General features: G+C 44.4%; 1 protein-coding gene across 1 annotated transcript in view; it reads right to left on the bottom strand.

Moving 5' to 3' along the window:
• Nucleotides 1–25,189, bottom strand: part of CHRNE (cholinergic receptor nicotinic epsilon subunit) — a 166,065-nt gene that overhangs the window by 466 nt on the left and 140,410 nt on the right. The window contains exons 7-12 of the mRNA XM_078668939.1: nucleotides 21,322–21,425; nucleotides 18,637–18,837; nucleotides 17,171–17,285; nucleotides 15,499–15,613; nucleotides 14,634–14,841; nucleotides 7,435–7,565 (exon numbers count right to left, since the gene is read on the bottom strand). Coding sequence (XP_078525065.1) covers nucleotides 7,435–7,565; nucleotides 14,634–14,841; nucleotides 15,499–15,613; nucleotides 17,171–17,285; nucleotides 18,637–18,837; nucleotides 21,322–21,425 — 874 coding nt within the window. The remainder of the gene's footprint in view (nucleotides 1–7,434; nucleotides 7,566–14,633; nucleotides 14,842–15,498; nucleotides 15,614–17,170; nucleotides 17,286–18,636; nucleotides 18,838–21,321; nucleotides 21,426–25,189) is intronic.

The raw sequence follows: 25,189 nt of genomic DNA, 5'->3' as shown, positions 1-25,189 counted from the left end.
CTGACAAAAGCAGCTAGCTCTGGGATTGAAAACCCTTTCCCAAAAGTAGAGCCAGGGAGGAATTTTAATGTTGCAGGTAAAGTGAATCAGTCTTTAAGTTGGGACCAATAGAGTTACTAGATGGGTAGCTTTTCCTTTCACACCCCCAGCTCCTTCACATTTCCAGGGCACACATCAGAGCACCCTTCGGGGCCCTGCTGGGGGCCCCAAAAGTCGACTTCCGACAGCCTTTCTGTGTCAGAAAGGCCGGCACAGAAAGACTGTCGGAATCCAACATTGTAATCCCCCGGGCAGAAAGAGCCACCTGAGGTATTACTGGAGGCTTTCAAAATGGCAGACGGGCTCCCGAGCCCGTTGCAAGCCATTCAAAAATCCAGTTCGGATTCCTTTCTGACCAACGCCATCCAAATGGGTCAGTTGGAAATGAATTCGAACAGCTGATTACAATGCTGTAGGAACGGCTCTGACCGGAAGTTGGAGCCGTTTACTACGGCATCGTAATCTGCCCCTAAGGGTATTTTTTCTGATATTGTGTGTCAACCTGTTAGCTATTTTCAAGTTCCTGACTCCATTAACACCTTATCTTTCAGGTCTAAGGGTAACAAGTTTATGGACAAAAGGAGTACTTTTTGTTTCAGATGTGGGTCTGAGACTCACCTGAGCAATAACCCTTGTTGCCCTGCCACTGGTATGAAATGCACCATGTGTCATAAAATGGGTCATTTTTCTGGGGTATGCAGGAGTGCTGGGAATGTTGCCAGGGTTGGTTCTATTGATATTTTATCAATTTCTGAGGATTGGTCGCAGGGTTTATCTAGGCTGGTACTCACCCTTGAAGTTGATACAATTAATGCTGCTCCAATTAAGGGTCCCTTCTGTGATGTTTACATTGGTGACATAAAACTTGGTATGATGGCAGACTCGGGTGCTCCCATCACTATAATTTCAGAAACCCTGTACGATCAAGTTTGGTCGGCTTCTAAACCATTGGATAATCTGGATGTCTTTCCAAAAGCTTAAAGTGATGAGGGCATTGATATGGTTGGCTTCTTTATTGAGAAAGTAATGTGTTTAGGCAGGGAAGCCTATACCAAGATCTATGTGGCTAAGAAAGGCAAATTAATTCTGGGGTGGCGAGATCTTTCAAAATTGGGCTTGATGTTAGTTCCTCGGTCACCAAATCCAGTCAGGGTGTGTGATATCAATTTGGCATCTACACAAGATTCTGAAAATTATCTTCTTGCTGAAATGTTAAAAGATTTTCCAGAGGTGTTTGCCAATAGAATTGGTATGATTGATAAATTTAGGCATGGGATTTAAAAAAAAAAAAAAAAAAGCTGTTCCAGCCTCTCACAAACTCAGATCTGTTCCCTTATCAGTTAGATCTGAACTTAAAACCTTACTGGATACCCTGCTGAGAGATAAGGTAATCACCTAGACTGACTCATCTGAATGGGTCAGTCCCATAGTCATAGTTCATAAAAAGGATGGTAATATTAGGTTTTGTGCTGACTTACGCACTTTAAACAAGAATATTGTTATTGATTGTCATCCTCTGCCCCAAGTTAGTGATTTACTGTCCAACATTAATGGAGCCAAGTTTTTCTCGCTCCTGGACCTTCGCTCTGCCTACCACAATATCCCACTCACTGCAGAATCCCAAGATCTCACAGCATTTATTACTCCCTTTGGGCTTAAAAATTACTGGGACTTCCCTTTGGACTGGCTTCTGTAGCAAGTGTGTTCCAAAAATTCATGGATACCATATTAGCTGGAATCCTGGGAACACAGGCGTATCAGGACGATGTCCTTATGTTTTCTAACAGAAGAGACGAGCACAAGCCCATTTTGTCAAAATTTCTAGATGTATTTAGAAAGGTGAGCATAACCGTAAACCTGACAAATGCAAAATGTGCAAAACAGAATTAGACTATCTTGGACACCGTGTTTCTGATACAGGAATACATTCAAAGTTTTCTTTAGTAAAGGCAATACAAGATGTTCCTCCCAATGACAAAGATTCTCTCAGGTCTTTTTGGGCGATGAGTGAATATTATGGCAAATGTATTCAAGGTTATTGCATCATTGTTCAACCACTCAGAAATCTGTTAAAAAAAATTCATTTTACCTGGCATGATGTTGTTGAGCACGCTTTTAGCACTGTGAAAAAAATCATCACCAATACACCGGCTTTGTCAGCATTTAAACTGGGTGCAAGGTGTTTGGTGACTGTAGATGCCAGTCAAAGGGGCATGGGCGCAGTACTTTCACAGGCCTGCAATAATAATAAATACACTGTTGCATTTGCTTCAAGGTATTTAGTTATAAGAATCTCAGTATAGTACCATTGAAAGAGAGGCTTTGGCCTGTTCTTGGGCCATTGAGAAATTCAAGACATACCTCTGGGGAATGTATTTTACGGACCACAAACCACGTATCCATCTTCGCAATAGTGATGGATCAGGTAAAGCTTCCTCCAAATTGGCTAGGTTTCTGTCTCGTATACACAAGTACAACTTTAACCCCTCCCATGCTCATGACGAGCTTAGCTCGTCATGAGCCACGGTTGCGCTGTGCTTATGACGATCTCAGCTTGTCATGACCGCCGTGGCGCTCACACGCAGGGATAATTCCCCCGCTGTGCTGAAAGTTCCACAAAAACGGGTGTGGTCATGACGAGCTCAGCTTGTCATGAGCACCGCGCCACTGTGCTGCATGACGAGCCGAGCTCGTCATGAGCACCGGGGCGCTGTGCGCGCCCACCCTCCCCCCAGCACAGCAGGGGAATTACCCCCGCGGCGCAGGGGTTAAGATTGAATTTATTCTGGGAAGCAGGAATTCTGGAGTGACTTTTTGTCAATTATAAAGTTATAATACTCAGAAAGGAAATCTCTTTGTGTTGATTTTTGTCAAGAATGCCTATCCATATGATTGTACAGGTGATGAACATGACGACGTTGAGTCAGTTGTGGCCTCTTTGGATGACATTTTAAGTACACATAGTTTGGTGTCTCGTGATGAACGGATGACTGCTGTCACAGAAGATAATACTTTGTCTCAAGTTATGAAATTTATTACTCAAGGATGGCCCAAAGAAAGGTGTCTTCCTTCCCCTATTAGACCGTTTTCTCAAGTCTCCAGTGAACTCTCTATAGTGAATCGCAATGACTTAGTTGTTCCCCCGATGTCAATCAGGTCCAAATTATTCCAAGCGGCTCTCTCTGGTCATTTAGGAGTGGGAGCCACCTCCAAAAATCTTAAACAGTATTTTTAGAGACCCTCAATGGATTCTCAAGTCGCTGCTTGGTTATTATCCTACAGTGCATGTTTGTTGTCGGACAATCATTGGCTCACTCACAATACCCAGTTACATACAGTACCCTTGCCAGAAGCAGCCAGGTCCAAAGCGGCTCTTGATTTTTCTGGTCCGTTCCATTTATTATCATCTGATAAAACTTTTTTAGTAGTTTTGATTGATTATCTTTCTAAATGGATATTTAAAAAATGTTGTTCCTAATGCAAATACTGTGTTAGTGATTACATTTTAGAGCAGCATATTGGATTGCGGAGGGCCTCCAAGGGAGCTTGTAACAGACAATGGCACACACTTTGCTTCAACACAAATGAAGGATTTTGTTGCAAAACATCACAGTAAACATCTCAAGGTAGCTTTATATTCCCCAAAATCAAATGGTCTAGTTGAAAGGGTGAATACATTTTGAAGGAGGGAGTGCGAAAACGGCCTCGGACACTGGGGCTCCAGTGGAAGTTTTTCTGAAGGAAAAGGTTTGGAATCCTCACCTTACCCCACACTCCACTACAGGTGTGTCTCTATTTTTCTTGTTGAGAAAGACAAATCCCAGGTCGGAACTTTGTCCAGATTGGTTAAAAGACACTTTGCCTGAAGATAATAAGTGCTTTTTTACCATTTCTGAATTAGTTAAAGAAAGAGTGAAAGAGGCAGAAACAAAACAGAAATCACATTATGATGCATCCCATGCTGCAAAATGTGTTGATTTTCAAGAGAATGATTGTGTTCTGGTTAGACAACTACACAAAGTCAAGAAGGGAGAGTCCATAGACTCTGATCCAGTTAGAATAGAAAAGGTTTCAAAGGGTGCTGTCTATTTACAAGGCAAGGGATGGTGGTGTGAAAGAGAGCTGGTTAAGTTGCCTCATGAGGAGTGATTCTAAAAGCTGGTTGTGATGTGGAAGGTGATGTCTCATCTACAAACATGCTTCAACCTGTTTCCGGCAAATTTGCCCAATGAAGATTATGGAAATGAAGATGTTACTGATGCTGTACATGCTGAGTTATCGTTTCATGGTTATAACCGGTGTCTAGTACTTCTGACATAGGTGGGAATTTTGAAACCAGATCTGTATTCAATGCTTCTATGTCTACTAGATTTAAGGGTTTCTATGTACTATTAAATTTGTTGATGATGTATAATGTGTTGCGCGTGAGTGATCATGCGAGTGATGATGTTTTGTCAAAGCGAGCATGATCACGCATTATGTTTTCCTTTAAAGATGTTGTATTTACCATGAGCCTCACGGCCGTGTTCGTTCACCATGGTCTCCACGGCCGTATCAGGAGATGCGTTGTGGTTTCATGGTGGACGGACCGCGGCCAGAGGGCTCCTGCTAATTTAAGAATAAACACCTAAAATCTCACGGTGTTATTGGTGATTTCTTCCACACATTACAGAGTGGTAGGATAATATTCATTATTAGTTCAATAAAAACAGAGGCTTGCACTGAGCAGCAGTCTGACGCGGGCAGTGGCACCTGTGCAATGACCGATGACGAGGAATGAAGGCGCCTGCACCAGTCCTGGCAAAGTCCAGCCTTGGCATTGGGGTCTGCTGTGACTCAGTGCATCTCTGTCTGTGAGGCGCTGCAGTGCCACTGGTAAAGGCCCCCGCGAGTGCTTGAGCCCTTCTGGGGCCACAGTCAGACAGCCCACCTATACCAACACAATCCGTGTCTAGACAGACCGTGTCATGCCCCTCTAGGCTGTCACAAGGCGAAGAACACTTTGCTACTAAAACCCAAGGGTTGTTGCATAAGGGCGTAGCTGCCATTTCAACCTTATTGGAAATGACAAGATTGCTGGCATTTGCAAAGCATTGGCTTGCAAGGTGGTGTGTATATTCACCAGGCAGTATTGCTTTAGACTCTAGGGCAGATGCCGGAGTGTGTCACTCGGAGGAGCCTCTATGGCCCACATGGTCCTGGGTCCAGCTTTTTACCGTCCTGTCGCTTCTCCACTTTCTGCAAGGAGTGGCCGCTCTACCTCTACTCTAGGTAAATGTTGGACTATCAGCGAAGAGCTCATAATAGTGGTGGGGAATTGACTTGTAATGCTTGGTCTCCATCTTGGGATGTACATTGACGTCATAAGCACCCCTCCCCCCAGCCCCCACCTCAGGATGATACCCTAGGCACGGCTCAAACGCCTCCTTGAGGCAGAGCCCGTCCGCGGGCACTTGATGGAGGCTTTTTAATCTCCCAGCACAAAGGAGGCAGACAGATGCGGAACTATTTATGTAAAAGAGTCCGGTGCAGTGAGGACCAGCAACACAAGAGTGCCCTCCCTCCCAATAAAACACATGAACCATCGCTTCAGCCATGCATCCGAAATACCAGATCCAAGGTCGCAAATCCCCCTTAAAGTATCACAAATAGCGTAAAGCTCATAGCCGCAGGGGATTCGTTTTTCATGGATCTTACAGGAGGAACAGAGGTTCAGGCCAGAGAGTTTTGCAAAGGGTACCAGAGTCCTCTTCACAGCTCTCCTAGTTTGTCTTCAATCTTAATATGCGATTTTCGAGTCTTTTGCCCGGTTTATGATTTCAAACCACGGCTAATGTCCACCTCTCGCTTTCTTTTAGTCCTTCTAAACCCCTTGCTACATTTATTCTCTTTTTATCCTTCCATTCTTCTCTTCCTCTTGAATCTCTCTTGCCTCTCCTTCCATTGTCTTTCCAATGCTACAGTATGTTTTTATTTACTTAATCTCTCCACTCTCTCTCATATTTCCCGCCCTTCTTCTCCTTTTACCACCCATCTCCTTTTTTTAATGCTTTGGTCTTTCTCTCGCATGCTTTCCATTTTCCTACCCTGCTACACTTTATCCCACCCTTTCTAGGTTTCTCTTACTGTTTCTACCTTCCTCCCACAGTCTTTCATTTCTATCATAATCTTTTAATTTCTCCCACTCCCATTCTTTCATTCCCACGCCATTTCTTTCTTCTTGTCTTGCCTAAATGTTTTCTTTTAATTGGATGTTATGTCTCCCTTGTTCCGTTCTTTCCTTGAGTAATCCTGTTTTATTCACCTTCTGCCTCCCAATTTCTCATTTCTTTACGTTTCATATTCCTTTGTGTTTGATTTCTTCACATATTACTTTTAATGCTTCACTTGGTTTTCTTAGATTGCACCCTCCATTGTCTTAGTTTTCCATTCCTTTCTTTTTTTTATTTCTTATTCTTATTTCTTATCCTCATTTCATCATTTTTACTCCTTACCCAATTCCTAATGTCTTCTAATTTCTTAGTAGTTCTTTGTCCTAATTTCTTACTATTTCCCTTTTCTGAATTTCTAATTTTTAATTTCTGTCCTTCTTTTTCCCTCACTTCCTACTTTTCCTAATTTCACCCATGAGTAATTATTGGATTTTTCTCAAACATTCTCCACTCCTCTCTATAATTCTTCGCTTTGTCCTTTTCTAAATTTCTCATTCCATTGCTTTCTTAATTTTTCACTCCTTCCTTTTCCTAATTCCAAATTTCCTTTCTGACTTACATTGTTACCTCCTTTTGCAAATAACCTTGTGTCCTTCACTTATCATTCAAGCCCATTTCTTGGATGTATGACGTTACAAAGCAAGTTCCATTACAAAGCATGCTATTACAATGCAAGCCATTACAACGCATGCACCATTACAACGTAATTTACTATTCTAACAACACTGGGTGCTTACCTCAGGGAAGGTGCTGGTCAGCGTTGTAATGACATGCGTTGTAATGGAACTTGCGTTGTATTGGCTGTGTTGTAAAGTCATTGCCTTGTAATGCCTGCCTTGTAATGGGCGTTTCCCCCATTTGTCAACCATTTATTTTAGATTTCTCTTTCTTACAGGTTCTTTCTTTTTTTCCTTCTTCTTCACTTATTTGATTTCATTGTTCCTCCTTTCTCAATTTTCCATGGTTCATTCTTTTTTGTTTCACCCTTTGTCCATGCTTTACTTGCTATTGGAATTCTTGTGTCACTTCCATTGCGTCTCTTCACAGCGCACCTTGCGTTTCATGGTGGCCCCCTCAATTCTACAAATACCTCTTACAAGAAACTCATCACGCCCCTCCTCCAATGGCTTCAAACATGACCTATATACCATACTCTACGGCTGATGTAAAGAAGGGAACTTACAGATCCAGTGTCGTTCTGGTCCTTTGTGCTTTCGGTGATGAAGTTGCAGGCGTCAACACACTCCTTGATGTCGGGCGCACACCTGGCCAGGTTCTTATACAGGGTGGACGTGATGCCGATGTCAATGCCATCTGCAGGAGAGAGCGGCAGTCAGAGGGCGAAGAGAATATCTCTCACCGTATTTGAACATGTAATAAAGTTATATCACCAGGTGACATTCAAATCTTATTCTGAAGTGTATATAAGTCTCTAAAGAAGGTTGTATAATAGCCTAACTTCTAGAAAGGTGACCTCTGAACCAAGTTCAATTATCTCTTGATTCTTTTAATAATAATTGTCTTATCTGGATAAAAATTCCTTTTCAAATCGTGAAAACCGTTTTGATAAAAAAAGATTCACACATGAAAACACTTAAATATGTGTCTGCACATCCAAATTAGACATACATCTCTGTTTTAGTTACAGGTAGGAAATTAAAGATAGTAACTTCAAAAATGTTAATAATTCTAAACTTCTGTTTACTAAATTGGTATTAGATTAAGGGGCCTGTTACGATGTCTTTCCCCCTTCCTCAGACACCCTAAGAGATCATGCTGACCGCTAACGATGATTGCCAAAGCGCTTCTTTTTCCCGCTTCCTCAAGCACACTAAGAGATCAGACCCGGATTTGCCTTTGTGTGCTTCCCAATGAGCAGGTCCCAGTTCGCGCACTGCTCTACGGTCCCCCACGCCTTCCTGAATCCATATTGAGCCTCCAAAGGGATTGACTTATCGGTAGCCACTGCTCTAATCTCTGGAGGAGAACCCGGACCATTCATTTTGTGGAGGAATCCAGGAGGGAGACGGGGCGATAACACTTTGGGTACCTACCACCCCTACTCCTAACTTTATAAACGGTACCGACACCATTATCTCACAATCACCTAGTTTTTCTGCCTCTCTCACATCCTTCTTCACCAATGATTCCCCCTCCCCATACCACCCAGTGTCCCACCCAGTGTCCCTTCCCCACCCTCGTCCATCCTTGACTCCCAACCCTAATTCCCTGCTCCTCCAACCCCCCTCAATTGCCCGGGACCTCCCGCTTCCTTCCTTGCCCCCCTCGCCTACGCCCTGCCTCTCTCAACTAGGGTCTGCTCCACACATTTCTCTTAAACCTCCAAACTTGTTCGATACTCCTGCTACCTACTCGCCCCCTCCTACCTCCCTTACTACCCTGCAGTCTCTAAGTACTATTGAATACTCCTCTCCTTGTGATCTCCCCCTGGACAAACCTCCTTTATCCTCCTCTTCTTACCACTCTCCCTCGTCCCCACGAGCCCCTCTCATGAACCACCCTTTCCCCCCTCTTCTCAACAATACTCCTTCGTCCATTCACCTCTTATTCTGACTCTTGTAACACCCTTCCCATTGATGCTCCTTATCCTCCCCCCTAGTTTTATCGCCCCCTCATACTGCCCAGCAACTCTTACTTCCCCTCCGCTGACCACTCCCTCTCACTTGCCCCTGATCTCCCCTGCAATCCCCTTTAATTAACAAACGATTTTACCAAATCCAATGCCCCCAACTACTCCCATCTCCTTGGCCCCTCCCCAATACGAAACCTCCCACCTGCCATAACTCCCTTCTCCTCCCTCCCCCCCCCCCTGGTTAATCCTAACCCCTATTTTTCACTCCTCCCAATAACTTTTGACCCACTCCATTCCTCACTTCTTACTCTATCACTCCTTAATGTTGAACTTCTCCTTTCGTCCCTTGTTCTAGAATTCTCCTCCCTAAGATCCGATGTCTCACTCCTTACTAAAGCCCACTCCTCTGACCATGCACGCACATCTCCACACACCAACCCCCCCCCACACCTCCTCCAATAACAGCCCCCCTGGCACTGATATCGTCGATTACTCTTCTCACAGATCCCTCCTCCCTACAAACTGCCTGACCCCACCAAACCCACTGATCCTTCCATTTCACCCCAACCCCACACGGCATCCGCGATTTCTAGCTCTCATCATGTTGCATACCCAATTCCCATGCAGGTTAACCTTTCCACAAACCCCACCGTCTCCCCCTTCCCTCTTGGTCCTCAAATACCCCTTTTCCGCAGTATACTATCCCTGTTCTCCTTGGAACGAGTCAACCCCCCCCTTTACCCGACATCTCCTAGACCCCCTCAACAACTAACCTCCATACTCCTTGATCCCTCCACTCAATACCCTGACCTCTCTCCACTTCACTGCTTGTTGATTAACTGCCGATCCGCATCCTGCCACGCGACTGATATTGCGGAAACCATTCTGAATGAAAACATAGATATTGCTTTCCTTACGGAAACCTGGCTCAACCCCCACTCTACTCCTATCCTTGACCTGCTCATTCCTCCTGGATATTCCATCATTAGGAAAGACAGAATAAAGCAAATAGGAGGTGGCCTTGCCCGAATTTTTAAAAATGAACTCAATGTCATACTTGTTCATCTCCAGGACCCTTCTACCTTTGAATACCTCTGCGTTGATCTTACCTCTCCTGACTCCCCCACCATTCGTCTTCATATATCCCCTTTACCGAAGAGCTATCGGATCTCATCACTCAATCTTTGCTCACTCACCCCAAGAATCTCTTTCTTGGCGACTATAACATCCACTGGAATAATAACGACGAACCGTCTGTCATCCTTCTTAAAGTTATCATGGACATTAGTGACCTGACACAACTCTGCCAAGCCCCGACTCACTCGAAAGGCGCCACCCTGGATGCTATTATAACTAGCAAGGATCTTGCCTCTCTCTCAATGATTCTTCCAGTCGACTGGTCGGATCATCACCTTATCCTCTTCACTTTGAACTGCAGCCATTACTATCCCCACCCCTATCGGCTCTTTACCCTTAAAACATACCCGCAATCTTCACCTTATCCCCCCTGGTGAGATGGAATCTTCTATAAAAACCTGCTTACTCCTCCCCCCCTCTCACAGCAACACTGACCTTACTGATCACTACAGTAACTCTATCCTTCAAGTGCTTGACCAAATTGCCCCTTTCAAACTTAAACATCAAAAAAATATACCCCCTAAATCCTGGTTTAATTCTGACCTTAATAATGAGAGACGGGCCCTCAGACAATCTGAACGCACATGGAGGAATCATCCCTCCCCTGATAACCTGATACTCCTTAGAAATGCCAGAGCCAAATACAAGAAGCACATCTTCACTGAAAAAGCCTCCTTCCTCTGTTCACAACTTGACCAGGCCAAAAACCGCCCCAGAGAACTCTTTAGCATCATTAAAAAACAAACTTCCTCTGGCCCCCCTAAAATACTTGACACTGTTGAAAGATGTGAAGAAATCGCCAGATTCTTTTCGAACAAAGTCAACTCGATCGAGCTATCCTTCTCTTCTCCTCCTCTCCCATATCAATCTACCCCTAGCCAACACCTCCTCCCTTAACATTCCTACTTCACCTTGCCTCTCTGCCCCTTCATGCCACGACCCCTCTCTACCCCTTCCCTACTCCATCCCATCCTGACTCTATCCTTACTGACACCCTCACCAAAAATAATGCCTCCTGGAACAAATTTTGTCCAGTATCTGAATCCACTGTCCTCAACATTATCTCAAAACTTAAACCTTTGTCTCACACCAATGATCCTCTTCCTGGCCAGTTGGTTCAGGAACTCAAACACATCATCGCACCCATCTGGACCAATATCATCAATTCCTCTCTTACCACCGGCTGTGTCCCTGCATCCCTTCAACTTGGTCAAATCTCACCCATCCTCAAAAACCCCACCGCTGACCCTAACGACTTGAACAATCTACGCCCTATCTCTAATCTTCCCTTCCTCTCCAAAGCCCTTGAAAAATGTGTTCTCTCCCAGTTAGACAAACATATCACTTCATTCAATCTCCTCGACGTTTTCCAATCCGGTTTCAGAAAAGGATGCAGCGCGGAAACCACCATGCTCAATATCACAGATGATATCCATCCCTCTCTTGACAAAGGCGAACCCTCCCTCCTTAGCCTCCTTGACCTCTCTGCTGCATTTGATACTGTCCACCATCCTACCCTTCTTAATACTCTCAAAGACCGTTTTGGGCTTGAGGGCATTGTTCACCAATGGTTCACCTCTTATCTCCAACATAGATCCCAACAAATCAAACTCAGTCACTGCCTCTCCAAACCACAACCTGTCTCACTTGGGGTCCCACAAGGCTCTATCCTTTCCCCAACCCTATTTAATCTATTCATGGAACCACTCACCATTATTCTCAAACAAGCTAATATCAATTACCACCTCTATGCTGACGACACTCAACTTTATTACAAGATCAAATCCCACCATGACATTCTTCTCCTCAATGATACCTTGAACAAAGTCCAAGCCTGGTTCCATCTTAATCATCTCAAACTGAATCCCAAAAAAACTGAAATCATCCTTTTCACTCCCAAAAATAGTTCCCTGCCTATCCAACTCTGGATCAATGATATCAAAGCACTCAACTGCTCCCTCTCCACCTCTAACTCTGTCAAATCCCTGGGCATCAGCATTGATAAGAATCTCACTCTCATCCCTCACATTAAAAATGCTGCAAAAGGTGCTCTCTTCTCCCTTCTCCACCTTAAAAAAATCAAACCTTTCATTCCAGCTGATGACTTCAAAATTGTTGTCCAGTCTCTAGTACTTTCCAGAATTGACTATGGCAATCCCACTCTTGTAGGCACCCCAAAAGTCCACCTTGCCCCAATTAAATCTGTCCTCAACCTGGCCGCCAGACTTATCTCTGATTGTAAACGATTTGATCACATTTCTCCTAACCTCAAAAACCTTAACTGGCTCCCAATCGAAGGTAGATCTACCTTCAAGATGGCTTGTATTACTCGCAAAGCCCTTCACCAAAACACCCCCTCTTACCTCTCGGACAAACTACAAAAAGCTGGTTGCTCCAGGTCCTTGAGAAGCACCAATGCCCTTGTTCTCATCCCCCCGAGACTCAAATGTAAAAAGACACAATCACGTGCTTTCTCTGGTAATGCCCCTACGATCTGGAACTCTCTCCCCAAAGACCTTCGCTGCAACCCATCCTTCCCTCTCTTCAAAAAAAGACTCAAGGTGCTTCTTCTCAACAAATATTGGGGTACCTAACATCTCTATAATGATGCAGTCCTCTGTTTTCTATTCTCATCAACCCACCCCTTCTCTATCACTTTCCTCTTCTCCCCCCTCTCCCTCTACCCCTATCTCTCCTATCTCGCATCCGTTCCCCTTCTCCCTCATTCATACCTAATTACTCTCTTTCCTCAATTCCCTCGTCTAACTAAAGACAGTTTTTCCCATTGCGACTTGTTACTCACTTTGTAATTGGTTTAATTTGCCTCCTGATGTTTATCTGTCTGTAAAGCGCTCTGATACTCCTGGGTCCAGTAGCGCTATATAAAACCTTTGAAATAAATAAATAAATAAATAAATGATCTATCTCACTTATCAAGTGATTCAAAAGATTTAGAAGTGCCCCTTTTGTGCACATTGGTCCCTTTGGGTGGATTAGAACTACTTTACCCCCTAGGACTTTCCACTCCCTGCTTTGATTGCACAATGGCCTGCTAAGACTATGGTGTCTTTGATTGGTTAAGACTGGGTGTTGACCCATGAGTCTGCCATCAAGAGCATGTGTGGTAGCTCCAGCAGTGAGAGTCGGGTGGGTATTGCCGGATCTGCAGGTCTTTGGAAAGCCGGCCTGACAGATAATCTGGTTACACATCCTACACAAACACTACATAAAACAGAAAAATAATCCGGATACATGGTAATGCTTTTTAACCTATTGTATATTGGAAATCAAATGGTTTGCCCACATCTGCCTTTTTCAGTTATCTATGTCAATATTTACATGGCCTAGATCCATCGAGAGACTGCCGCGTCCGAGCATTTACCAGAAATATCACTTACTGAGTTGAATAACTGATGCTAATATCTTTTTTGACTTACTAATTATTTTTCATTACAAAATAGTTGTTCTTATTATTACGTATCTGCGCTGTTGTCCTTCAAATCTCAGTTCCTAATTTACGAGAGTTTCTTCCAGATCTAAGACTGTCTTACGCTAGGTCAAAAGGTGTAAATTGTACTTCTGTAAGTTACAAATTTGCAAAGTTGGCAAACCTTGGTTAATTATGTGAAATGAAAGTGAGCAAATGACTCCAATGTGGGCAATGTACTCACTGGTTTAGCCCAGCTTGTGGAAGTTAAGAGTTTGTCAGAGACGTCTTCCTGTTGGACCTCAGGAGACGACGGAGAGGGCTAACCTCTCCTCTGACTCCTACCTGGACAACAGTGAACTCCACCAATGTGGGGAGTCCCTTCTCTGTGGTTGTATTTATCCTGTGGAACCAGCTCCCACGCCGCTCAAGAACCCTCCCATCCTGACTTTTAGAAAGCACTGAAGCCTTTCTATCTGTAATTCCTCACTCTCATGTACCCCTCGTGGTCGCACCTGGAGACTATTGGGCCTGTAGTGCACGCGCTACAAGTTTCATAATTACTTTAATAAAAGAAATCACCACAGATTACCCAGGAGCTGTGAAGTAAACTAACATGAATATATCTTTAAATAGAGGGAGAATGTCTGAAGTTGAATTGAAAATGTGCCTACTTTTGCAGCCTTCAACAGAAGTATCTTACTCTGTAAATAACGTACCTCAAGAAAACATGACTGAGTGCCGTTGCTTTGTAGCTATCGCGCATCTGCGCTTGTTCCCTCAAACAGAGTTACACCTGGTTGTGTAGGAAAGTTTTGTGAATACTTCAAAGAGGTGTAATTCAGATAGTCATAATTGCCACAAGTCAAATGTTAAGACTCTTTACCAAGAGGTCCCTAAGATTTCTGGTCCATTAGAGATTGTTTTAAGAGGGGGTACCCTCCACCGTTAAAGAATGATCTGTCAGTAAATCCCTTCGTGGCAAATAACTGAGAGTATTTGAGGAAACTTAAAAACTTATCTTCTTAATCCTTCCTTGGAATTTCATAGTTTTTGGTTAGATATTGTTCATAATGAATACTATGCCATTGTGTGTTTTTTAGATGCTCATAAAATTGCAAATTTCTGTTAATTCTTTGCCAGTGCTTCATTTTTAGCGCAAATGCCTAGCATCAGTGGGGCACGATTAGACGCAGACTGAATCCATAGAACGCTGCTGACCTACCATACTTGTCCAGGAAGGACCTCTTGAAGCCGTGCCTCTCCTTCTGCCGCTCGAACATCAGCTCACTGCGCGGCTTCTTCAGGACGTACTCCTCCGCCTTCAGCATGATGCCAAAGGAGCTCCGCCGACGCGGTCTGGGGGCGTCCCAGGGGTCATCGGAGGCCTCCAGGTGCATGCCCAGGTAATGAGGCAGCACCTCCAGGAACACCTGGGGAGGCCATGCCATGCATTAGAGCGGAGTAAAAGCAAAGATACAACTCCAAGCGTGGTGGCCGAACAAAGTGCACATCTCACTCGTTGGCCAATGCGGACACATTTTTAAAATGCCCTCTGCTTCGCTTGCAGGCTTCCTCTCTCATTCCATCTTTATAGTCCTTATCTCTCTAGATTGTACAGAGATATTACAGCTCTGTAATGATAATTTAAGATAGCTCAAGTAGAAAATATAGAATTGAATGACCATTGCAACTTCCAGTGCCCAGCAGGTCTTTATCATTCCCTGGGCAGAAAATATATGTTGTCTCTAGCACTAATCATAGCAAAGTTACGGAAAATATACAACAAGCAAACAGTGTATATGTCAACTATCCAGTTGCCAATGAAAGATTCCCTTCATTTGCTTTGCCGGCATGGCTAGTTATTGTAAGCTCTACAATGCACTCATTCTTAACCCTTAAAGTGTATGACTTGTGTTTGGACAAGCTCTTCAGAGTAGGAAAGTCCCACACCGAACACTACCTTCTGTCCGCTGTAGAATTGCACATCATTGGAGTGACAGACCCCCTCATCTAAGAAGAATTGTAATTATGAGTGTTCACCGCAACAGAGAAATAGCTCAACTCCACACTACGTGTGTATCTCTTACCCGCTTGATCTTTTCAGACATGCTGTGTGTGTTCGGAGTCCTCAGGGAGACGTTCAGGACGATCACGCAGTTCAGGACGACCAGCGTGGACACCGACATGACGAATATTAGGTACCTGCAAGGAGAGGAGTTATAGGCTGAGTTATAGATCGGAGCTCTAAAACCAGAGCACCGATCAACAGACCTCGCTCCACCGCATGATGCAAAGAGCTGGAAGGACTCAAGGCTGGACTGGACGTGTTTCCAAGGAAAGGAGGTCCCTGGGGCATTTACAATATCTTAGAGAGGCAGGAAGGCTGACCTGACAGTTTTACAATCTCAACTAGAGGGCAAAATAGTCACCTGAGAAACCTGGAACATCACAGATGATAGAATGTTGAACAGGTAATTAGTAGGAAAAGGGAAGGCCAGCTTGGAAATCTTGACATTTCTGCGAGGTCAGGAATTGATGAAAGAACATCCTTATATCTCAAACAAATCTGCAGTGTTTGATAATTTGGGATTTTCATAGAGATACTAATTCAGCCTCATCATGATGACATCTTAGTAAATGAAGCCACAGAAACTTGTGTAAGAGACAGGAAAGTTTCCTATCTTAGACGTCACAAGGAAAACCCAGAATTCATTGAGAATCGCCATATTTGAGCTTCGTCCCATCATTCTAGCGTGAACATCTTACAAGAGTTTGGATGGACATTGCGCACTAGCTGCTTTATTTAGCTAAAGTGTGGGTCTTTTGAGATGTACCTGGCCTTTGTCCTTCCACAATATCTCCTGACAGACAATGATGTACTTTATTTTTTTCCATGCACATTACATTTCTTAGACCGATGCTCAAGTGTGAGAACTTTTGGATGTGTAGACTGTTTTCTTTTTAGCTATTATTTACGCCATTAGTACGCTGTATCTCGGGTCGTTGCTTACATGCTGCTGTTAAATTAAGAAAAGCAATTTAAATCAGATTTTAATTAGTGTTAATAACCAAAGTGTTATTAATAAAAAAAAAGATAGGGCTGTCCTATTTTTTATGTGCGGGGTTTCTGCCATGAGCGTGGAGACTCCGCGGTTGTAAGGATGCTACACGCACAGCTGCACTCATAGTTTGTGAATATGTAACACATCTGTACCTTACACAAACGTGTGAGTTTACCTTTGTGAAGAAGCCCCTCAGTGTCAGCCTGTGAATTTTAGATTCTTAAAGAGCAGCACTACTAACCTTTGACCTTTGGAATCTGACAAACACGCGGCTAGCCTGGGAATCTTGGAATCTCACAGAGATTCACTGCTCACCTGAAAACTGTGGAATCTCACAGAGAAGTAGTACTACCCTGAGAATCTTAGAATCCAAAAGATAGGGATGCCTTCCTGAGGATTCTAATCACCTAATAGAATTGTAAAGGCTAAGGGCAGAATATTCCTATAAATATCTGTGGGGTTTGGTAATATTTTCATAATTACATCTTAAAGTTGCAGTATCACTAAGACAACTGGGTTTAACATCTTGGAACCTCTGCAGGGTCGCGTTTACATTGATCAATGTGCTATGAAAATGCAACGTGCAGAAGGTGCTCTGGGTGGAGTTGGGAAGTAAATAAGGCAATGCAGGTTAAGATCAGGGATATCGCAAGATCAGCACGGCATGCACACAGCGACCAAAGGCCACAGCCCTTACTTGCCAATGAGCGGTACGCTGAGGGAGGTTTCTGGAACCTTTTGAGCAATCAGAAAGAGGAACACAGTCTGTGCCAGGAGCACAGAGATGGACACGGTACACTTCTGACCTCCAGCTGCAATGACAAGAAGGACAAACATGGAGATTAAGGAAATATCCTGAACAGTGAAACGACCCCTTATATGCGACCGAAACGCGTCGACCAACATTGTTCAGATTCTGCTGAACATATCTATCCTATATGGTCGTGGAGATTGTGTAATCTTTTGTCTCCCTCTCCTCCAGATATATGTGTTTTCGAATGTTGTATGAGTCTGTATGAGGTTGGAAGGATCTGTTGTAGGATGTATGAATATTTTTGTTTTGTATGGTTTCTCACTCGGGCTATTTGCTTAAATAGTCTATTGTATTTCATCTTGAATTGTACGTAACAACATTGTTTATTTGCATGTATATGTATACAAATATAGTTTTATATAAAAAAAAGGAGAAAAAAATAAAGAAATATCTGATATCTGTCTTTAATGATAAAAAAGAAGTCAAATAAACAATGATAAAATCAACTTTATTTTATGAATCTTGTTGATGTCATGATATTGTCGTTTAGCCCATTCTGAATTCAGTTCTACATTCTGTATTGCAGTGAAACGTCTAAACACACGCATACACAACCCCATTCTTTCTACCACCCGCCCAACTACGGCTTACTAGTTGCCAACCTAGGCTCTAGCCAAAAAGAAAGGAAAGGCACACCCTGAGCAGAGATGGACAGAGCAAGGTAGACTGACCAACAGCATTCTCAGCTCCGAATAGACAATAGAGATGGCCAATCACAAACATAGGTAATTGTGGACATTTGGAGGTGGTGATCCTTGGCGAAGCAGATGGACTCAGTGGGGGATGCTTATTAAGTAACCTTGTTCAAAACTCTGCAGGAAAGGAATTCAGGGCCCGATTCACAGAACTAACTTAAGACAAAATCCTAAACTTACTACCATTTTGGTATTCACAGAAGTTAGGAGTCCTGTGAATACCGAAAGTCTTAAAATTAGGATTTTTCTCAGTTAGGACTCCTAACTTGAATACCGAAATGAGCATTTCCTTTTCTGTAAGGCACTCAGTGCGAGCGGCTCTACCATACTGCTTTATCGCATACAGACCACATTAAGAGGTAGGCGTTGTCTTCAGACCCACATCCTGACCCTGTGCAGACATAGGAAATGGCAGCAGATCAAGCTCACTCTTATCAGGCACAAGTGCTAAAATAAGTACAAATAGGCACTTATCTCTCTCAGGAGAATTGGAGGACCACGTGAGCCTCTTCCTGAGAAGCCCTTGGCTTCAACTCTTGGGTCACAGTGGCCTTCTAGAAGGCCCAGGCTGCTACAGGCGACCTGGTGAACCGCTCTTGGAAGAAAGGTCACCGACAGGTACATGGCATCTGATTGTCCACTGGACACACTCACCTTTGGCAGGCAGGAAGAAGACGAGCACCACCAGGGAGGAGATGAGCACGCACGGCACGATGATGTTGATGATGTAGAACAGCGGCTTCCTCTGGATGATCAGGTTGAAGAGGATCTCCTGGTACTCCAGGTCGTCGGGGGAGAAGTTTTTGTTGATGACCTTCTTGGCCGGGCGGTGCTTTATGGCCCACTCGCCGTTCTCTGCAAGGGTGGACAGGAGTGTTAGAAGGACGCAGAAGGGAAATCCAGCAAATAGACACGCCAAGGCATGACAAGACATGCCAAAGAATGACAAGTCATGCCAAGGAATGGCAAGGCATGACAATGAATGACAAGGCATGATAATGAATGACAAGGCAGGATAATGAATGACAAGGTATGACAAGGTATGCCAAGGCATGACAAGACATGACAAGGCATGGCAAGGCATGACACGTCATGCCAATGAATGACAAGGCATGACAAGGAATGACAAGGTATGACAAGGCATATCAAGGAATGACAAGGTATGACAAGGCATATCAAGGAATGACAAGGCATGGCAAGGTATGACAAGGCATGACACGGCATGCCAATGAATGACAAGGCATGCCAAGGCATGGCAAGGCATGACAAGGCTTGGCAAGGAATGACAAGGCATGGCTAGGTATGACAGGGCATGGTAAGGTTTGACAAGGCATGACCAGGCATTGCAAGGCATGACAAGGCATGCCAAGGAATGACAAGGCATGTCAAGGAATGACAAGGCATGCCAAGGAATGACAAGGCATGGCAAGGTATGACAAGGCATGATAAGGCATGACAAGGAATGACATGGCATACCAAGGAATGACAAGGCATACCAAGGAATGACAAGTCATGGCAAGGTATGACATGGCATGGCAAGGTATGACAGGGCATGACAAGGAATGACAGGGCATGGCAAGGTCGGACAAGGCATGACAAGGAATGGCAAGGAATGACAAGACCTGGCAAGGTAAGGAAAGGCACAACAAGGCATGTCACGGAATAACAAGGTATGGTAAGGTATGACAAGGCATGGCTAGGTATGCAAAGGAATGAAAAGGCACGGTAAGGTATGACAAGGCATGGCAAGCTATGACAAGGCATGACAGGGTATGACAAGGTATGACAAGGCATGACAGGGTATGACAAGGTATGACAAGGTATTCCACTAGAGGGCTTCTGGAATTTTTCCTGAACGCTTAATAGGCAGATGTATGGTAGAGGGAGGCCTTGCCTTGCACTTTAGGGCATCTCTCTGGGAGTTCAATACTGTTTCTTTCAAATTAGAAATCCAATCCTTGGTTAAAATAGAGCCCGATGCCCTCCCCCGGCTACGCCCACTATCCTTCCTTCTAAAACAAGTTGAACCAACCCATCTGCAGACTTCTCCGTGCACATTCAGGAAAGTAGGGGGGGTGTCTTGGATTTTCTATGCATTTAAAAAACACTTTATTTGTGAGTGTTTTGCAAACATACACCTTTATAACTGCACAGATTAATCTAGCGTCAGGAAATGAATGCAGGGGTGAGTGTGCCCAAGAGAGGTATTTGGGATTTGCCTACATCAAGGTGTATTATTCCCAGTTGCAAACACTGCCTTAAACCAGGAATGGACTGTGCACTCTGGATTTTGGCTTCTTAGCGATGAGATGTCTTTAACGTCTGTTTAGGTTTTGTAGAGCATTGACAAGTCTATCTTAAGTACAAATATATACGTTGGAGAGTCATGCAGTGTAAAACAGTAACAAAAGAAAGAGAAAACTTTTAATAACACATGGATTGGACCAAGGTGAATAAATGTCAGGGTCAGAGAGGCCATGTGGATGAAAGATGCTTGTTTGTTGTGTGCTTGCCCTCTCCTTGTCACGTTCTTGTGGCCACACCTCCTAGAACAAGCATTTGCAATGCAATCAGTCTCGCCTTTGGCACCTTATATGTATTTAGCTATGCAGCACATTCGCCTGGAGGCTGAAACATCTACTGTTCTTTAACATGGAGGGAAAGTAAGCACCAAACTGCGTGTCACGCCAGGTATGGGAACACACGGAGAGAAATGTTGCCTTTCAGTGGGAAATGGTATAGTTCAAAGCTCTGTTTTTAATATAAAATCAGAGCCTTCGGTGGTCATATCACTGAAAATACTAGATTTGAAAAAAATATTATTGTCTACGTGTGCTCGTGGAAAACAATTTCTATGCACTGGAATCTAGAGAATGCTAATGTGATTCTGGTATTTTACTGACCTCTGCTGGTCGTTTTCTATCAAGAAAGTTAAATAGAGGCAGTTGAACAAGCAGAAAGCAATTCTGGTGTTTTACTGACCTCTACTGGTTGTTTTCTATCAAGACAGTTAAATAGAGGAAATTGAACAGAAAAAAGTCCCTAAGTGGAAGCAGACAAGTCCAGAGCCCATAAAGTACATACACATATAAGTATATACTAAAGTATCTACAAGAGGTCTTGAATGCTCGACCTAAAAAGGGTGTCACTCAGCGGTGGGCAAATTCAGCCTATTTCTCAAACCCAGAGTGAGTGCTGGTATGAGGGGAGTCTGCATTACAATCCCACCCTCTCAGAGTCCCTGTGACCGTCATTAACGCTCCTTGCTGTATGAAAAGCCACTCGTGCAGAAATGGAAACCCAACCAATGTGGAACGAGTCCAGAGGTTGGCCTCTCACCTGTGAAGGCTTCAGGGTCTATCTCCACCCACTCGATGGGCAGCTGTGAGTCTGGATCCAGGGTCAGCTGCATGTCAATCTCACTGGCGCTGTACGTCTGGGACCTGGAAGAAGCGAAAAGGAGAAACTGAGCAAAGATTCTAGCAGGGAAGCGGTAAATAGGCCATGAAACCTGGAACAAAACTAGGATGAGCAGCAGTTCAGGAGTCTGGCTGTTGCAACAAACCTGGATTGAGGGGGGTTCCATCGGTGCGCTGCATAGAACCTTTCCAGGTGATCAGGGACTACAGGAATATTCTTTGGGGAACGCTCTATAAGGTAACTGTGGTCAGAAGCCTCCATGTGAGTGAGAGACGCAGACCTACGTAAGACGGAGGGAGACGGGGACCGCCTGAGACGAGGCTTGGATGCAGGGGTCAAGTGTTCCGTAGGTCTTCAACAGCACACATACTTTGTTACTGCAGAGTGTGTGAGAAATTGACACAGAAACAACTGCAGGTACCTACCAACTCTGAGGCCTATCCACAAAGGTAAGCTTACACTTGAGTAAATCAACACGTATACATTTACTCTTACACTTTGTAGTAAATTAAATATACTACTTATGGCTATTCGCCATTTCAGAGTGTAAGTTTACTCCAAAGTGTACACCTACACACCTACATGTCACCACCCTCTAAAATCAAGTGGGCCAAGTTTATGAGTGTAAATTTGCTGGTACCTTTTCACACATAGACGAAGTCCACCATCCAAAATTTCCCTATGGTAACGTACAAGGAATATTTAAAAAGTTTATTAAACATTGGAAAAAAATGTAAAAATATGTTTATGTTAAATAGTAACGTAAGTTAATGTTATATTTATTTTGTTTGGAGAGCAAAATAAATATGACACAGTACTATTAATTTAAGTTTTAATTAAACATTTATTACATTTAAATCTAGTAACTAAAATGAAAACTATATTTTTAAAGTTTTATCGAAAAATCCCAACTAAAGTTAAATATTTATATTCATGTATTATGTATCACAAATTACCAAAAGTTATGTATATATTTAATTTAAATGAATTTAATTTTTTTTTTTTTTAATATTTTTATTGTTCTAGTGCAATATACACGAAGAAACTTATCTACAGTTATCATTGTGGCTTCAACATTCAGCCATACTCAACCTTGAATGCACTTTACATTTTCTATTTTAAGAACTTAAAAACTAAGAAAAAAGGGTCACTGATTAAATATCTGGCACCAATACTGACAGTTAACATCACCATGTATAATAGCTAAGCAGTTGTTCAAGCTATATGCCATATGATCAGTATGAAAGGTATCTCCAACAGGCATGCACAAAGTGTCAAATCCCACCCACTACCCGCGCCCAACATCTCCTCTCAGCTCTAGCTTTCCTCATCATCATCCCCCGAGCTATCCATGTCTTCTTCCTCAGGTAGAGGCTCGCACACATCCCCTCTATAGGCATTCCAGGGCAGCCATAATTTATTCCACTTGCGTGGGTTAGATCTTTGTTTATACACCGCCCTTTCCGTTACCATGATCATGTCCATATTCTTACACCAGTGGGCCAGGGTGGGTGTTGCTTCCGCCCCCCATTTTTGCGCTATATCGCGTTTTGCCAACATCATACCAATACCTACCCACTGTCTCCCATATGTCGACAAATCAGTAGGGCCCCACACATTAAGTAAGCAGAGTCTGGGCTCAGGTGCAATGGTCACTCGTAGGGTTTGAGCCATAGTGCGTGTGATTCTCCTCCAGTATGTCATGACATGAGGGCATTCCCAAAGTGTGTGGAGCAGTGTCCCAAGCGCTCCGCAGTTGCGCAGGCAATGCGGATTGTCGGCCCTGTGTATTTTGTGAAGCAGAGTGCGCGTGTAGTAAACTCGATGTAATATCTTAAATTGCACTAGTCTAAATCTTGCTGATATTCCGGCCTCCCTGGGGGACGCAAGCGCGGCATTCCAGCAAGTCTCATCCAGATCCCCTACGTCCTCCTCCCATGCCTCTTTTAATTTCTGCAACGGGTCCGGCAGGTTGTTCAGTAATTTACGATAGGTGAGCGAAGTAGCCTTGCTTTCCATGTAATCAGTCAACAGTCGGTCCTCTAAGGGAGCCGACTCTGGGACCGTGACACCGGGTTCTAGTGCTGCCAACAATGCGTGCCGTATCTGTATGTAACGGTAAGTTTCTGTTACTCCCATGTCATACTGCTCCCTGAGCGTCGCGAATGGTATCACTTCCCCCCCCACCCACAGGTCTCCAACCGCTGAGATCCCGATGGTGTCCCATTGGTCAAACCCCTTGCTGTGTCGTAGGCTACCCAGGGCTTTGGAGTCCCACAACGGCATCATGCGCGTGAGCACTCCATCCCATTTCAGTCGTGCTTGGGCTTTATGCCACAATGTCACAGTGTGCCTAGTGGGGCCCACCAGTTTCTTAAGCAGCCCTTTATCATAGAGAGGGGCCAGCAGGGTGGCAGCTCCAAGTTGTTTCCTATCCGCTAAAAGTGCCGGGTCATCCTGCGGACTATGTAACCACCTGTTAACCACCTTAAGGTGAGCCGCCCAGTAGTAGAGTTCCAAGCTTGGGAGTGCTATCCCCCCACTATACCAATCCCTAATCAACTTCGACTGTGCCACTCTCGCTGGCTTGGTCCCCCACAGTAGGCTCGATACTTGATTAGAAACCTGCCGGAAGAACTGCACCGGGACCATCGCTGGTGTATTCTCTAGGACATATAGGAAACGGGGCAGCGCCATCATCTTGAACAGCGCTGCTCTCCCTAAGAGCGTCAAGGGGAGGGTGCTCCAATGGCGCACATCTGTTTTCAATCGTTCAAGCAACGGTCGAAGGTTCAGGTGTCGGAATGTAACATGATCCCGCGTAACATTGATCCCCAGATAGCGGAAGGTTACATCCGCCAGTAACAGTGGACAGCTGTCACCCAGGTCTGGCGCCGCGCCATTGAGCATGTAAAGTATCGATTTCGTCCAATTGATAGTATAGCCCGAAGCCTTCCCATGTTGTTCGCACAGCGCCAGTAGTGCCGGTATACTTATCGGTAAGTCCATCACATAGACCAGCATGTCATCTGCATATAATGACACCCTGTCCTCCCAACCAACCCCCCACTGCACGCCTCTCAGCAGTCGGGTAGTCCTAATGACCGTGGCCAACGGTTCCAGGACCAAGGCAAAAAGTAGCGGTGAGAGCGGGCAGCCCTGCCTCGTACCCCTCTTCAGCGATATTTCTCTGGAGAGACGACCATTAGCCAACACTCGCGCTACTGGGTCGTGGTATAGTAATTTGATCCACGCTATAAACTTCGGGCCAAATCCCAAGTGTCCCAAGACCGCAAACAGATAACTCCATTCTACCATGTCAAATGCCATCTTGGCGTCGAGCGAGAGGATCGCCGCCGGTTCTGTCAACATCGGCGCGCGAGCCATTGCCCCATGCAGACGCCTCAAGTTCATCGCCGTGCTCCTATGTGGCATGAATCCTGATTGGTCAGGATGGATCAAATGCTCTAGATGTGGCAGCAGCCGGTTGGCCAATATTTTAGCCAAGATTTTAGTCTCGGCGTTCAAGAGAGAAATCGGGCGGTACGAACCGCAATTCTCAGGCGGCTTGCCGGGTTTGGGAATTGTCACTATGGTCGCCGTTCGCTGGTCGGGCGGTAGTTGACCTCGCTCCAAACTGTCCTGAAACATATTGAGGAGGGGCGCAGAGAGCGTGTCTGACATCATCTTATACCATTCTATTGGTATCCCATTGGGACCTACAGCTTTTCCCGAATGCAGGTCTGTTATAGCCGCCTGGATCTCCCCAGAGGACAAGTCCATCTCC

The sequence above is a fragment of the Lissotriton helveticus genome, chromosome 12, assembly GCF_964261635.1.
Source record: "Lissotriton helveticus chromosome 12, aLisHel1.1, whole genome shotgun sequence".
Classification (NCBI taxonomy): Eukaryota; Metazoa; Chordata; class Amphibia; order Caudata; family Salamandridae; genus Lissotriton; species Lissotriton helveticus.
The sequence above is the reverse complement of the archived record's forward strand: the minus strand, read 5'-3'. Positions and strand labels throughout refer to the sequence as shown.